This window comes from Cnephaeus nilssonii, assembly GCF_951640355.1.
Source record: "Cnephaeus nilssonii genome assembly, chromosome: 17".
In the NCBI taxonomy this organism is placed as follows: domain Eukaryota; kingdom Metazoa; phylum Chordata; class Mammalia; order Chiroptera; family Vespertilionidae; genus Cnephaeus; species Cnephaeus nilssonii.
In genome coordinates this window covers 45,899,233-45,912,354 of record NC_137088.1, presented here as the reverse complement: position 1 = coordinate 45,912,354, position 13,122 = coordinate 45,899,233, and the positions used below count along the sequence as shown (strand labels likewise).

The following is a 13,122-nucleotide window of genomic DNA, read 5'->3' as shown; positions in this document are numbered from 1 at the left end:
GTGAAACGGAGACAAGAACGCATTACCTACGAGGGTTCCCGTGAGCCTTCCATGAGCTCTAAAGCACTAACCACAGCGCACAGTCGGCGTTTAACGCGTCAACGAAAGCTCCCGATCGCATTCTAAGGAACCCACACACTGCGCAGCCCCACTGGACTCGCGCCTAAGCTGGAAGTTGCCGGCCACGGGTGTGCAAGCGCTACTTGTGCCAAAGGACTTCAGTGCCCGCAGGAGATGGCCTGGGTCATAAGGTCCCTCCAGCCTCGAGTTAAGCCCTGAGGCTGACTCCGGGTCCCCGCACTTCAAGCCACACCACCCAGGAACGTGCGCTCGGCCCGCGGCCCGCATACCAGCAGCCGCCGGCTCCCAGAAATAACGTGGATCGGAGTCGACCCCAGGAAGAGCCGCAGGACCACCCCTCGGGGAAGGGGCGGGGCACGCCGGCGCCGCGCTCTGCCATTGGTCCGCGCCAGCGGGAGGCGGGACCCTATACGACGTCGCAGCCCCGCTGTGTTGTCTGTCATTCGGCGGCGGCTAGAGGACACGGTTAAGATGGCGGTGGTGTCTGCGCTGGTGCGGAGACCCCTGGAGCAGGTAGGCGGCGGCAGCGGCGGGCCCGATCACCTCGCGCGGTCCCTGTCACCCGCTCTGAGCGTCCTTTTTCTCTCCCCGCCAGGTCTCGGGGCTGCTGAGGAGGCGCTTCCACCGGACGGCGCCGGCGGCGCTGCAGGTAACGCCGGGACACCACAGGGGCCCTCGTCCCAGGGGGAGGCCGGGGTCGCGCCTGCGCGGTGGCGGGTGGGCGCCGAGGGGAGAGGCGGCGGCGGCGGCCGGGGAGCCGCGTCCGGCCGGGGACTCGCGCTGCGTCTGCTGCGGCCCAGCGCCCAGGCCCGGCGCCGGGCCCGGCGTGCTGCCCCTCGATGGGCGCTCCATCCGAGGGCACTAGCCTGGACGCTTTTCCCCTGAGCACCCCTCCGCCTTTATCTTGATTGTGGCGAAATATACGGAACAAAACTAAGCGTTGTCAAGTGAGTCTTCGGCGGCAGGAAGACCATTCACCGTGTTTGGCAGCCATCACCACCGTTTGCTGCACACGAACGCCCCGTCTCCCCTCAGCCCCTCTGCTGCACCCCCCGTCTCTGTTCTAAGTCCGCCCGGGACGTGGAGTCACGCAGTAGTTGTCCTGTTCTGTCTGGCTCATTTCACTTCGCGTAACGTTGTAGCATGGGTCACAATTTCGTTCTTTTTAAAGGCGGAGTGCTCTTCATTGTAGGGACACACCACGTTTGGTTTAATCATCTGTTGATGGGCATTTGGGTGGTTTCCACCTTTGGGGTGTATAAATAATGCTGCTGCGAACATTGTGCAAGAAGCCGAGTCTCTGCTTTCAGTTCTTTTGGGGGTACATGGAGAAGGGGAGTTGTCGGATCATCTGGTAGCTCCGTGTTCGACTTTTTGAGGATCCCCCTCCCCTTTTTTTTTTACTAGAGGATTTTACCAACCAACCTATATAGTAAAATAACTCCTAGATGCTGAAGGCAAAGTGTTTGGCAGTGCCTGGCACCTAGCAAGTGCTCAATATGTAGAATTATTTGGGCTTCCTTAACCGTTCTCTGAAGGGTGGAGTAAAACAACCCAGGATGCGTTCTGCTTACGAAGTTTCGCCTACGAACTGGCCCGGCCAGCAGGCAGATCTCTTCAGCCCTGTGCATGTCAAGCAGAGTGTTCAGTAAACTTCGCATTCACACACCCAATCAAAGACTAGTTACATGTGATGGAAATAATACTTTTAGAGTTGACCTTTTAAAGAGAAGCCTGTTCTAGAAATCATTTTATATTATATACTGTGGGCAGCCCTAGGTATTATAAAGGGGGAGAACCTCAATAGTACCTTAAAAAATCCTGTAGCTCATCGACTTTCCCCATACCTGTGGCAGGTGACAGTTCGTGATGCTATAAATCAAGGTATGGATGAGGAGCTGGAAAGGGATGAGAAGGTCTTTCTGCTTGGGGAAGAAGTTGCCCAGTATGATGGGGCTTACAAGGTAACCAAGATACGTGAACGCTATACAAAATGGAGGTGATGATCGGTTCCCGCGTACACTTCATAAAGTAATGGGTTCAATGCTTAATTTTAGGTTAGTCGAGGCCTATGGAAGAAATATGGCGATAAGAGGATTATAGACACGCCCATATCTGAGGTAAGCCTGCCATCAGGAAGCTGACCTTTAAAGTGTACACTGTTACCATTTTTACGGGTTTTCACAGGTTTATGTTTTATTTTGTAGATGGGCTTTGCTGGAATTGCTGTAGGTGCAGCTATGGTATGAATCTTTATGAATCTCATCCAAAGGGATTTTTGACTTGACCTTTTGAAAACATTATTTGAATGTGGGGGAGCAGAGTGGTTGTTTGCCCCTCTTCATTGCTGTTTTAAGACTTCTTAACATCTATGTTTTTTATTTGACAGGCTGGGTTGCGGCCCATTTGTGAATTTATGACCTTCAATTTCTCTATGCAAGCCATTGACCAGGTTATAAACTCAGCTGCCAAGACCTACTACATGTCGGGCGGCCTTCAGAGTGTGCCCATTGTCTTCAGGGGGCCCAATGGGGCCTCAGCAGGCGTAGCTGCCCAACACTCACAGTGCTTTGCTGCCTGGTACGGACACTGCCCGGGCTTGAAGGTGGTCAGCCCCTGGAATGCAGAGGATGCTAAAGGACTCATTAAATCAGCCATTCGGGATAACAACCCAGGTCAGCAGAGCAACCCGTGGGTCTCTTTTGAACATTGAAGAACTAAAATGAGATCTTTGCATGGGAGGCACCAATAAAAGCTTCTTGTTAGGCGTAGACATATATAAAATGTTGATTTACAGTTAGTAAAGAAAGTAAAAAATGTTTTTCTTATTTCTGACTACATGGGGGCCAGTTAGGTAAAGGAGACATTTACTCTGTACCTACAACACTGGTTTAACCTCATAGATAGAATTAGGATTGAGCAGACTACGAAAGTCAATACCTAAACCATCCTCGGGAAGGGGACACGGTAGACACAGGCTTCCTAATCAGCACAGTGAAGCTTCACAACATGAATGGTAGCGGTGCTCTCCCTCTCGGGGGCATGCCACCTTTCTCCCTTAGGCGCGCATCTCCTGAGCTCTGTGGGTCCCACAAGACTTGCACCCAGAGGAGCAATGGGCAGCAGCATCGTGTCCCCGGCTGAACCTGAACCTGAACCTGTCTCCAAGGCCCCCTTTCTCTGACTTTCCCGTGAGCCAAAGCAGCCCCGCCCAAAGCAGCCTCTTGCTTCTGTCCTCAGCCCTTGCTTCACTGTCCCCAGCTTTAACCTTTTGCACTCGGATGTCGAGTGTGACTCGATACGGTTAGCATCGGTAGCAGCTCGAGAAAAAAGCGAGTGCAAATTAACAAACATACTCAGAAAAGAAAGTGTTGTGTGTGCCTATTTAGTCACATAGTTACTTTTGTTTAAATATTTGTATTTTGCAGTGGTGATGCTAGAAAATGAACTGATGTATGGAGTTGCTTTTGAATTTCCCCAAGAAGCTCAGTCAAAAGATTTTCTGATTCCTATTGGAAAAGCCAAAATAGAAAGACAAGGTAAGAAAACTTAGTATACATTTAAACATTATTTGTGATCTAGCCTCTCTGTGTTATTCAAATTCATTCTAGATTGTATTGCCCTTTACTTTGACTAGGGAAGTATGAGTTCAAAATAAGAATGTGTCCTGCCCCAATTGCTCATACACTTGTGTTTTTCTAAATCTTAATCTAGTAGATTTGTATTTCATTTCTAGGAAGGTTGCCACATGCCTCATATTACTAGAATGAAGCTGAGTTGAAGATTTTATAAATGAACTTAGTTTCAACCTGACTTCTCATCTGTGACCACTTTGTTTCAGGGACACATATAACTGTAGTTGCCCATTCAAGGCCTGTGGGACACTGCTTAGAAGCTGCAACAGTGCTATCTAAAGAGGGAATTGAATGTGAGGTGAGTGGACATTCACTTACTTGTTCTTAAAGAATCAGAAAGATTCCCTTTAAATTTAAGACCCAGAAATAGGAGTTTGAGTTCTATAACAGGTTACCTAGATATGTAAAATCTTGCTTTGTCACTCAGTTCTATCTCTGCTTAAAGCTGGGAACCTGCTTTTCAAATACATAGTTTTTTTACCACCTAGGTTCTGGATCTTTTAGAATAGTCCTGCTTTTTGAAGTTAAGATCCATCCTTGGAACTGGAGGTTGGGACGAGGGGAAACATAGAAGTCAATGAGTCTGACCCTTTTATAACCAGCACCTAGCACTTCTTATATTTGGGCAAGTTATGTACTCTAAATCTCAAAAAATTTGGAGTGACAGGAGCTTAGAACAGCTGAGAGCCTTGGCTGGTGTGGCTCCGTTGGTTGGCTGTTTCCCATGCACCTAAAGGGCAGGGCATGCCCGGCCAGTGCTGCTCACTGGTAGAGCATCAACTGAGCACCAAAGGGTCATAGGTTCTGTTCTTGGTCCTTTACCTGGGTTACAGGGTCATTCCTGGGCCCAGTCAGGGTGCATGTGGGAAGCAATCAATGTGTCTCTCACATCAATGTTTCTCTCCCTCCCTCCTTCCTTCTCCCCTCTTTCCCTTCTTCTCTTTGTAAAAATTAATAAAAAATAAAAAACTTTATAGAAAGAAAGAAAACAGCTGAGGGAGAGCTGGCTTCAGAGAACAGAGAGTGGGGATGGTATGTTTTCTGTCATCAGGGTGGTTGTGAGAATTACACTGAGTGTAAGGGACAGGGAGAGAGAGAGAGAAACATCGGTGAGAGAGAAACATCCATTGGCTGCCTCCTGCACACCCCCTCCTGGGGATCAAGCCCGCAACCTGGGCATGTGCCCTGACCAGGAATCGAACTGTGACCTTGACCTCATGGTTCCATCTGGCCAACTGAGCCACACAGGCCGGGCAGTTGTTCTTTTGATGAGAAGGAAGTTAAAGCCAAGGGAGGATGAGTGGATTCTGTACGTTAACAACAGCTGCCGTAGTAGAGATAAAGATTTTTGTTTTAAATTTTCCCTCTTACATCTTGTTTATGAATAGGCAGATTTTCCTAGACCCAAAGATGAATAGGAAACCTAAAGTGGTATTATGGGGATAAGACTATATTTATGACGCAGTGGCTCTCTAAAGCTTATCTCTTACTTTGTCTGTTTAGGTGATAAATCTTCGAACCATCAGACCAATGGACATTGAGACAATAGAAGCCAGTGTCATGAAGACCAATCACCTCGTAACTGTGGAAGGAGGTTGGCCACAGTTTGGAGTAGGAGCTGAAATTTGTGCCAGGATCATGGAAGGTATTTCAGAAAAACTAGTTTTAATAGTCCTAGTTTAAACACTGTCTACCTGGATACTGCATACAGAGATTAAAAGCTACGAGAGGCCAAATGACTTGAAACCTCCAATTTGTCAGCATGGCATTTTTTCTTTGGGTAAATGTTTTAAAAAGCAAAACCAGAAACAATCCCCAGAGTTAGCATTCCTTTAGATTCTTGTCTTGCGGTGGCGGCGGCCACACCTTTTGTGCCAAGGTGTTGGTGTTCGGCTGGCTTTTCTTGGCTCTCTCAGTTACTCCTCCTCCTCTCCTAGGCCCTGCGTTCAATTTCCTGGATGCTCCTGCAGTTCGTGTCACCGGTACTGATGTCCCTATGCCTTATGCAAAGATTCTAGAAGACAACTGTGTACCTCAGGTTAAAGACATCATATTTGCAATAAAGAAAACATTGAACATCTAGTTTGGACTTTAATATCAAGTCACTGGCATTTATTTAAAATATACTTGCTGACACTACCTGGATTGAAGGGTAAGATCTTACAAGTCATTAATGTTTTTGTACTGGGAAGAATGTGCTTGTAAGTGGAAAACTCCATTCTTACTGCCGTAGACTCCATGCCTGTTTTTTGTCTGTTACAATTGCTATTTCTTCGAATAAGACTAATGTAAAATTTTACCCTCTCACTGGAAGGACAAAGTATGAATGGCAGAGTCCTGATGAAAGATATATATATATACATATATATATATATAAAAAGACAATATGTATGTAAAGAAAAAAAGCATATGATCTACATTTACTGTTAAGATTGTTTTGATAAGGAATAAAGGAATTCCTAACTATGACTAATTGTATTTTTATGTTCTTAAAAATAAATGTGGGGTGAAAGTTTTAAAATTCTACTAAGAAATAAGTGTCATCTAAAATCATTAATCTCCTAGCCCACATCACTCATTCATGCCTATTCTAATAGGGTTCCCTTAAAAAAAATTTTGGGGGGTTAATCCTGACCTGAGGATATTTTTTCTATTCATTTTGGACAGAGTGATAGACGGAAGTGGGGTTGGGAGAGACAGAGAGAGAGAAACATTGATGTGAGAGCCACATCAATTGATTGCCTCCCACACCTGCCCTGAAAGGGTGGGGAACCTGCCACCTAGGTACACACCTTTGACTGGAAATCAAACCCACGGCAAAAAAGGACCTGCTATACATTGCCTTCTTCAGAAGTTATAATGGAAAAGACAGGTTTAAATTAGTTATAAAAGCATACAAATGGTGCCTAACTTAAACAGCAAGACAGGATTGCTAGCTCTTACTAACAGGGAAAATATGCCCTAGCTGGTTTGGCCTTCGGACTAAAAGGTCCCAGGTTTGATTCTAGTCAGGGCACATGCCTGGTTGTGGGCTTGATCCCCAGTTTGGGGGCGTGCAGGAGGCAGCCAATCAATGATGTTTTTATCTCTCCTCCCTCTCTAAAAATCAATTAAAAAATATTTTTTAAAAAAACTTTAGAAATAACTGTGTGGATCTGGTACTTGTTTATAAATGGTCCCACAAAAAGTTCCCATTTAAAATATTTAGCCAAGCCCTAGCCAGTTTGGCTCAGTGGATAGAGGTTGGCCTGCAGACTGAAGGGTGCCCAGTTCATTCTGGTCAAAGGCACATGCTGCCTGGGTTGTGGGCAGCCAATCAATGATTCTCTTTCATTATTGATGTTTCTATCTTTCCCTCTCCCTTCCTCTCTGAAATCAATAAAAATATATTTTTTTAAAATAAAGTATTTAGCCAAGCTACAGACAACCCATTTTCTTGACATGGTTTATTTTAATAAAAAATACAGCTGAACATATTTATCACAGATTACATGAAACTATAGACAATGACATTCTCTCTGCATAGTAACCAACACTGATGTGTGTACTTGAAGTTTTAAATGGATTACTTATAATCCTTTAAAGTGCCGTTTATTTAAGGATTAAGCAAATTATAGAATAAAGGGTCTAATAAATGAGTAACATTTAAAGATGATGTATTTGAATAAACCTTTCCAAAGTCATAATTCTATAAATGCCAAATTCGCTTATGTTATAACAATAATTCCCCTCAAAACACCAACTTAATTGCTCAGGAGTAAGATCCTCTAATAGGCAAGAGCATTTTCTGACGGTAACAGTTTTGTCTGTTCAATACGTTCTAACTATAAGGAACTATGAGTCTAGAGTAGTTGCTTTAGCAGCCCCAAGTTCTATATCCACAATGGTATTCCCATTAGAGAATAATACACATTTTCCCCATCCTATTTGAGGGGAAAATGAAGATATCAGTTGCTTCTCTGACTCAGTTGCTTTGGGCTACTGTGTTAATGTCTAAGATGAAATTAAGGTAGCAGATATGGGAGTTACGATCTAAGAAATAACCAGAAAATGCTTTAGAGAAATAAACGTAAGAACGTTTCTAGGAGCTGCCTGACGACAGGAAGGATTGCAACACAAAGGCCATTCACTGCTGCGACTGAATATTCTCACCGTTTTTGTCCGTTTCAGTTGGTAGAAGTACTGATTCTGATATGCTGCTGCTCCCAAAAGATGCCCATTAGGGGATGAACAACTCCTTTAAAATAGTAATAAAGGAGCAAGATCTCTTAAGGCGGCAATGCCAGCCTGATTTTATCATCTAGTTGAACATTTCCTCTTGAAAAGCCCCTTACATGAGCATCTGCAAAACAGAATGTGGCTGTACTGGCCCAGCAGTTCTTCATCCAGGAAGAGGGTATTTTAGTGGTTGGAGGTGTGTAGAAAAAAACAAAACTTTCCCCTCCAAGTGTAAACAGGAAACTTTAGCCGATCTTAGGAGCACTATGATCACAGGTTTCGGCTTTCCTCAGAGTTCCTTTTTGGAAATTCTGGATGGAACTGAGTAAGGCCCCTCGGCTCATGCCATTCACAGCCTGGGGCTGCGGCTGTGTGGCTACCTCTGTGTTCGAAGGAGGCAAAGGAGCTGCTGGTGGTGGAGGCGGAGGTGGAGGAGGTGGAGGTAATGTGGAAATCCCTGTAGAAAAAAAAAAGGACAATCAGCATCACCTCCAAACCCCCTGCATGCATGCTACCACTCAGTCCTGGGCAGTACAGACTTGAGTGAGACTGCAAGTGTTCCCTCAGAGGGGCAAGATGCCCAGTACTGCATGATTTTTAAAATACTGAACAAGAAAGCTAGAAGCATCAAAGGGGAATTTCAATTAAAGGTTGCCATTTCTCCCAAATAACAGTCATGTGAGAAAAGACTGAATATCACAGATTACATGAAACTATATATAGTGACATTCTCCCAGGATAGATGAGGCTCTAACTCCATTTCCAAATTTTAGTAATGATCCCCAAAGAAAAGTTCCATCAGCTACATTAGCCAGGCCCACTGAATCCTGAGCTAGCAAAGATAGACATCTGGCCCTAACTGGTTTGGCTCAGTGGATAGTGTCGGCCTGTGGACTGAAGGGTCCTGTGTTCGATTCCAGACAAGGGCAAATGCCCAGGTTGTGGGCTCAGTCCCCAGTAGGGGGTGTGTAGGAGGGAGCCGATTGATAGTTCTCGCTCATCATTAATGATTCTATCTCTCTCTCCCTCTCCCTTCCTCTCTGAAATCAATAAAAATATAAAATAAACATATGCTCAGGTGAGGATTTAAAAAAGAAGATAGACTCTGTATGCAGAATTGGGCTACCTAAATATCTATATAAAAGCTCAGCGACCAGAAGAGCAGAAGGACCAGAACAACTGGTGGCTATGACACACACTGCAGCAGCCAACCAGCCTGATCCGGGCCCTGATTGGCCCCCCACGCTGGCTGACCTGGCCCCTGATTGGCCCCCCTCCCGGCCCTGATGGGGGGGGGGGGGACGAGGTGGGCTGGCCCACTGCCTGCGGCTCCTCCCCCTGGCTAGCCCTGCCCCTGATTGCCCACCCCACCCCGGATCAGGGGAGGGGCCAGCTGGCCCACCACCTGTAGCCCCTGCCCCCCACCAGCCCAGCCTGATGGGCCCCCATTGGGGTGGGCCGGCTGGATCCCACCCGTGCATGAATTCGTGCACTAGGCCTCTAGTCAATTAATAATGGGTGAACAGTTCTTTAGATGTGCTTCAACACACACAATATTTGAAGGATGTGATTTAATATAAAATGACAAACCACTCAGTATTCTTGGCAAGACACCAGTGCCTGCAGGGTTATGGGTTCCCCAGGGGCATCTATCTCGAATAATCATTTCCTATTAGGATGCAATAAAGAAATATAAAAAGCTAATAACTGCTGCAATGCAAAGTAGAGGGCAAAGAGCTCTCTTTTCCCAGCAATGGGATTCTTGAGGAGGAGTCTTCCTCAAGCTCCCTTCTTTCCACTGTGGCCCAACCCAGGAACAGACACAACTGCACTAACCCTACATCTTCACTAAAGCATCAGGAGAGACTGGAATGTCGAGCTCTACCCTGGTGGGCAAGGAGAAGGGAGCTGCACAGGTGTTTCAAACTTCCCTTAGCGTCCAGGCACACGAACATTTGGCACGTTACAGTTCTGACTGACGAATGAACTGCTCTCCCAGGACAAAATAAAGGCTGAGTATAGAAAAAGCCCTGTCTCAAGGGACCTGCCTGTGCCACAGAGTTTATTGCCCCATTTCCTGGGAACCGTCCAGCTCTCAGTGACTCCACCCACCTGTTTTGAGCCTTACCCTCTACCCCGTCCAAGGGCTACACAATTCTGCCAGGTGGTTCCCCCCTAAACTGCTACCGGGCTGTGGTGTTAACAGGTAAACATACCAATCACCCCGTGCACTTACATGGATGAGTGGTTCAGGATTGCCAATAAAACACTTAGGTAAGTACATGACAGGCAATGGTTAAAATCTTGTATTTCACAGGAAAACCACTTACCTTTCTTTATATCTTTACCCAAACCTAAGGCAGCTGAAATTAAAGAATCACACAGATACACACACTCATGCTCTGCAGTCTTGGAATTCTCAAATGATGATATAGCAATACAAATAAACATTAAACGGACAAATGAACAAAATGTGGTTTCTATTGGTTCTATACAATAACAACTAATGAATGAAATTCGATTATGTCGGGTGGAGTGTGGAGAAATGCCCCTGGCTTTATGTTACAGGGTTACAAAGGTAAAAAGGACTTTAAACCTAAAACGAGTGCTGGGGGATGTGATATAAGCATTCCTCCGCAGGGCGTTTCAGACAGTGACCAGTGGAAAGCCAGGAGGAAGGGAGACTGCGCCTCTGAGAGCTCTTGGAACTGAGCAGCACCAATGCCCCACCCACCCCGCCTCCACGCAATGACCAGGAAAGGGCGGCAGAATCTGGACTTGACGTCCAGGGCCCAACGTGTATGGGTGAGCACTGGCGCTTCTGCCTTCCAGGTTTGTGCTCTGAACCTGGCGGAAGAGGCCCTGTGGGTCACAGGTGAGACGGGCTCTGCACTGCAACAGCACTCGTGTCCTCACGACATGGAACTGGCCATCCAGAGAGGATACCCCTCCGGCCCAGGGTCCCGGGAGGCTAGAAAGGGGCGGCAGGGGCTGGACGTGGGCATGGGCTGCCGCCTGGACAAAACTGCTTGGTCTTCACAAGGAACCAACCCTCGACTTTGGCCTCATTACCAGGAGCTCAAAATTCAAAATGCAAATTCACTACCACAGGGTTTGGGAGTTGGGGGTGGTGTTCGTAAATGAATCTTCATTTCCAAGTAAAGGCTGAGACTGTTACCACTTTCAGTGAACTTCTTGGAATATGTAGGTGGTATAAATAAGTACACTGTCCAAAGTGCCACAGGGTAACCTGGGTCTGTAATGCAAATGGGAAGCTGAGGGCTGTAAAGGAGAGGCTGCTCATCCGGGGCACAGAGCAAGGTCCCCAGGTCACCCTGATGTCTGCCCACAGAGGGCCGGGCCTGACGCCCCATGACGTCCACTTTTCCTCGCTGGGCCTGCGACACCTAGGGCAGACACTGATGTGTATGATCAGGACAAGGGAACCCAACTCGCCAGCTCAGAGCACTCGGGGAGGGGAGAGGAGGTCCAGGCGTCAGAAGGTCAACAGTGGAGGAGGCCAGGACACAGACTTTGGGACTCACAGTCTGACTCTAGGCCCATCAACTTTTTTTTTTTGCCTTTTCTATAGTCCACAAGCTTCCTTTAAAGGTTCACTGGGCTTCAGCTACAACACACTGGTAACAAAGCGGGGAAGGGGGAATGGTCACAAGGGCCAAATTCAGAGTTGGCTCTTTGGCCTGTGACAAACCTGAGAACAACACCTAATTCCTGAGCGCCCCCATTCCTCAAATGTGAATGAGCTCCTCCCCAACAAAAGGCTTCCACAGCCCTTATCCCCAGGCCAGACAAAACCGGACAGCTTCCCTGTGAGATTGCTAACTGAGCACACAGCTTTGAGAAAGAGTGTTCCCCCACAACCCAGGATGAGGGATGCTCCAGTCAGCTTGTCTACAATTACAACCCAGTCAGTCCTGATCTCTGTCTCACTTTGCCTTAGACAAAAACCTCGAGAGTCAACCACTCCACCCTCCCCAGAATCCTCTCCACCAAACCAAATGGGCACCTGGCAATCCAACTGAGGCCCTGGAACAGGCCACCGACGGCTGCAACAAGCGTGTAGGTTAGAAACATCCTTGCCAGCCTTGTGGGTCCCCTTTCCTTGGGCCAAGTTAGCAATCTACAGGCGTCTGCAAGTCCGTGTTCCTCTGTGGTCCACACACAGGGATGGGGAGGACACACGGCCACCAGACCTGCCAACTACCCTCGAGGGAATGGAGAGCAATGACCCCAGGAAGCAGGCAGCCCCAGCTCTTGGGATCTGCCTTCACCTTTTGTCTCAGACGGAGGAGGAGGCTGCACTCCTGTCCCAACTCAAGAATTATTCAGGGTGTGTGAAAAAGAACTGTTTTTCCCTGTCGTCAATCATAAAGCCAATAAGCTGTCTCTCCATAACCAAGAGCTCAACTGCCAGCACCCTTTCCCCTTCATCAGAGTGACAAGGAACCGGCATTTTTACAGGGACAGGACTCTGAGATCCTAGTTTCCAATATTAAAATAAACCAAAGTGCCACACAGTTGATTTGTAGGGTTGAGAGCTGTATTTTAAAACCAAAATCAGGGTGGAAATGAAGATTTTGGTCATGATGGAAATGAAATGAAGGTAAATGAAGTCACTTGGGTGCATTTTAAAGATGCTGTATTTCATTTAATGTTCAGTTAAGGAAATGGTCTCAAGTCTCCTTCCCCATGTGTTCATCACTTCAGAGACTAGATGTACTGGGTCCCATTTCACATTCAGAAACAGCATCTTTAAAGTGAGAGGAATCAGTATAGTTTACTTTACCGAAAACTCACGTTCAAAAGGGCGCATGCTCTACTGAAAACAGCAAAGAGAGAGAGAGAGAGAGAGGACACAGTCATTATTCAGATTTTAGTGTCATTTAATCAAATAGTAAGAGATAGCAAAATATTAGTCTGAATCACATGCTGGTTATTCTCACTGCCAAACTAGGAGACAGGTAAGTTAAGCACGAAATGCACCGGTTTGTACACAATTGTGACCCTTTTAGAAAATGGCAAATACACTAATATGGTAACCAATGAGTCGCTTTCTTCCTCGTGGTCTTTTTCTTTTCTGGAGCCAGTTAGTTGCTATTTTTACTTATTGACAAGCACAACGCTCACTTCAGAAGACCCATGAAGGTTTTTCCTTCCCTGAAAAGTG

The 13,122-nt window shown here is 46.6% G+C and overlaps 2 protein-coding genes across 3 annotated transcripts in view; one reads left to right on the top strand and one right to left on the bottom strand.

Annotated features, from left to right (window-relative positions):
• Positions 1-496: 496 nt before the first annotated feature.
• PDHB (pyruvate dehydrogenase E1 subunit beta) lies at positions 497-6,185 on the top strand. The gene is made up of 10 exons (XM_079795578.1): positions 497-594; positions 677-730; positions 1,938-2,045; positions 2,139-2,201; positions 2,289-2,324; positions 2,471-2,756; positions 3,510-3,620; positions 3,923-4,014; positions 5,220-5,361; positions 5,654-6,185. Exons 1-10 carry the CDS (start codon positions 553-555, stop codon positions 5,797-5,799), a joined length of 1,080 nt encoding a protein of 359 aa, XP_079651704.1. The 5' UTR covers positions 497-552; the 3' UTR covers positions 5,800-6,185.
• A 945-nt stretch (positions 6,186-7,130) lies between these two features.
• The window catches only part of PXK (PX domain containing serine/threonine kinase like), a 75,422-nt gene continuing 69,430 nt past the window's right edge, over positions 7,131-13,122 (bottom strand). For both annotated transcript variants that reach the window (XM_079794560.1, XM_079794561.1), the window contains exon 18: positions 7,131-8,391. In XM_079794560.1, the coding sequence (XP_079650686.1) occupies positions 8,180-8,391 (212 nt within the window). In that variant the 3' untranslated portion in view covers positions 7,131-8,179. The remainder of the gene's footprint in view (positions 8,392-13,122) is intronic.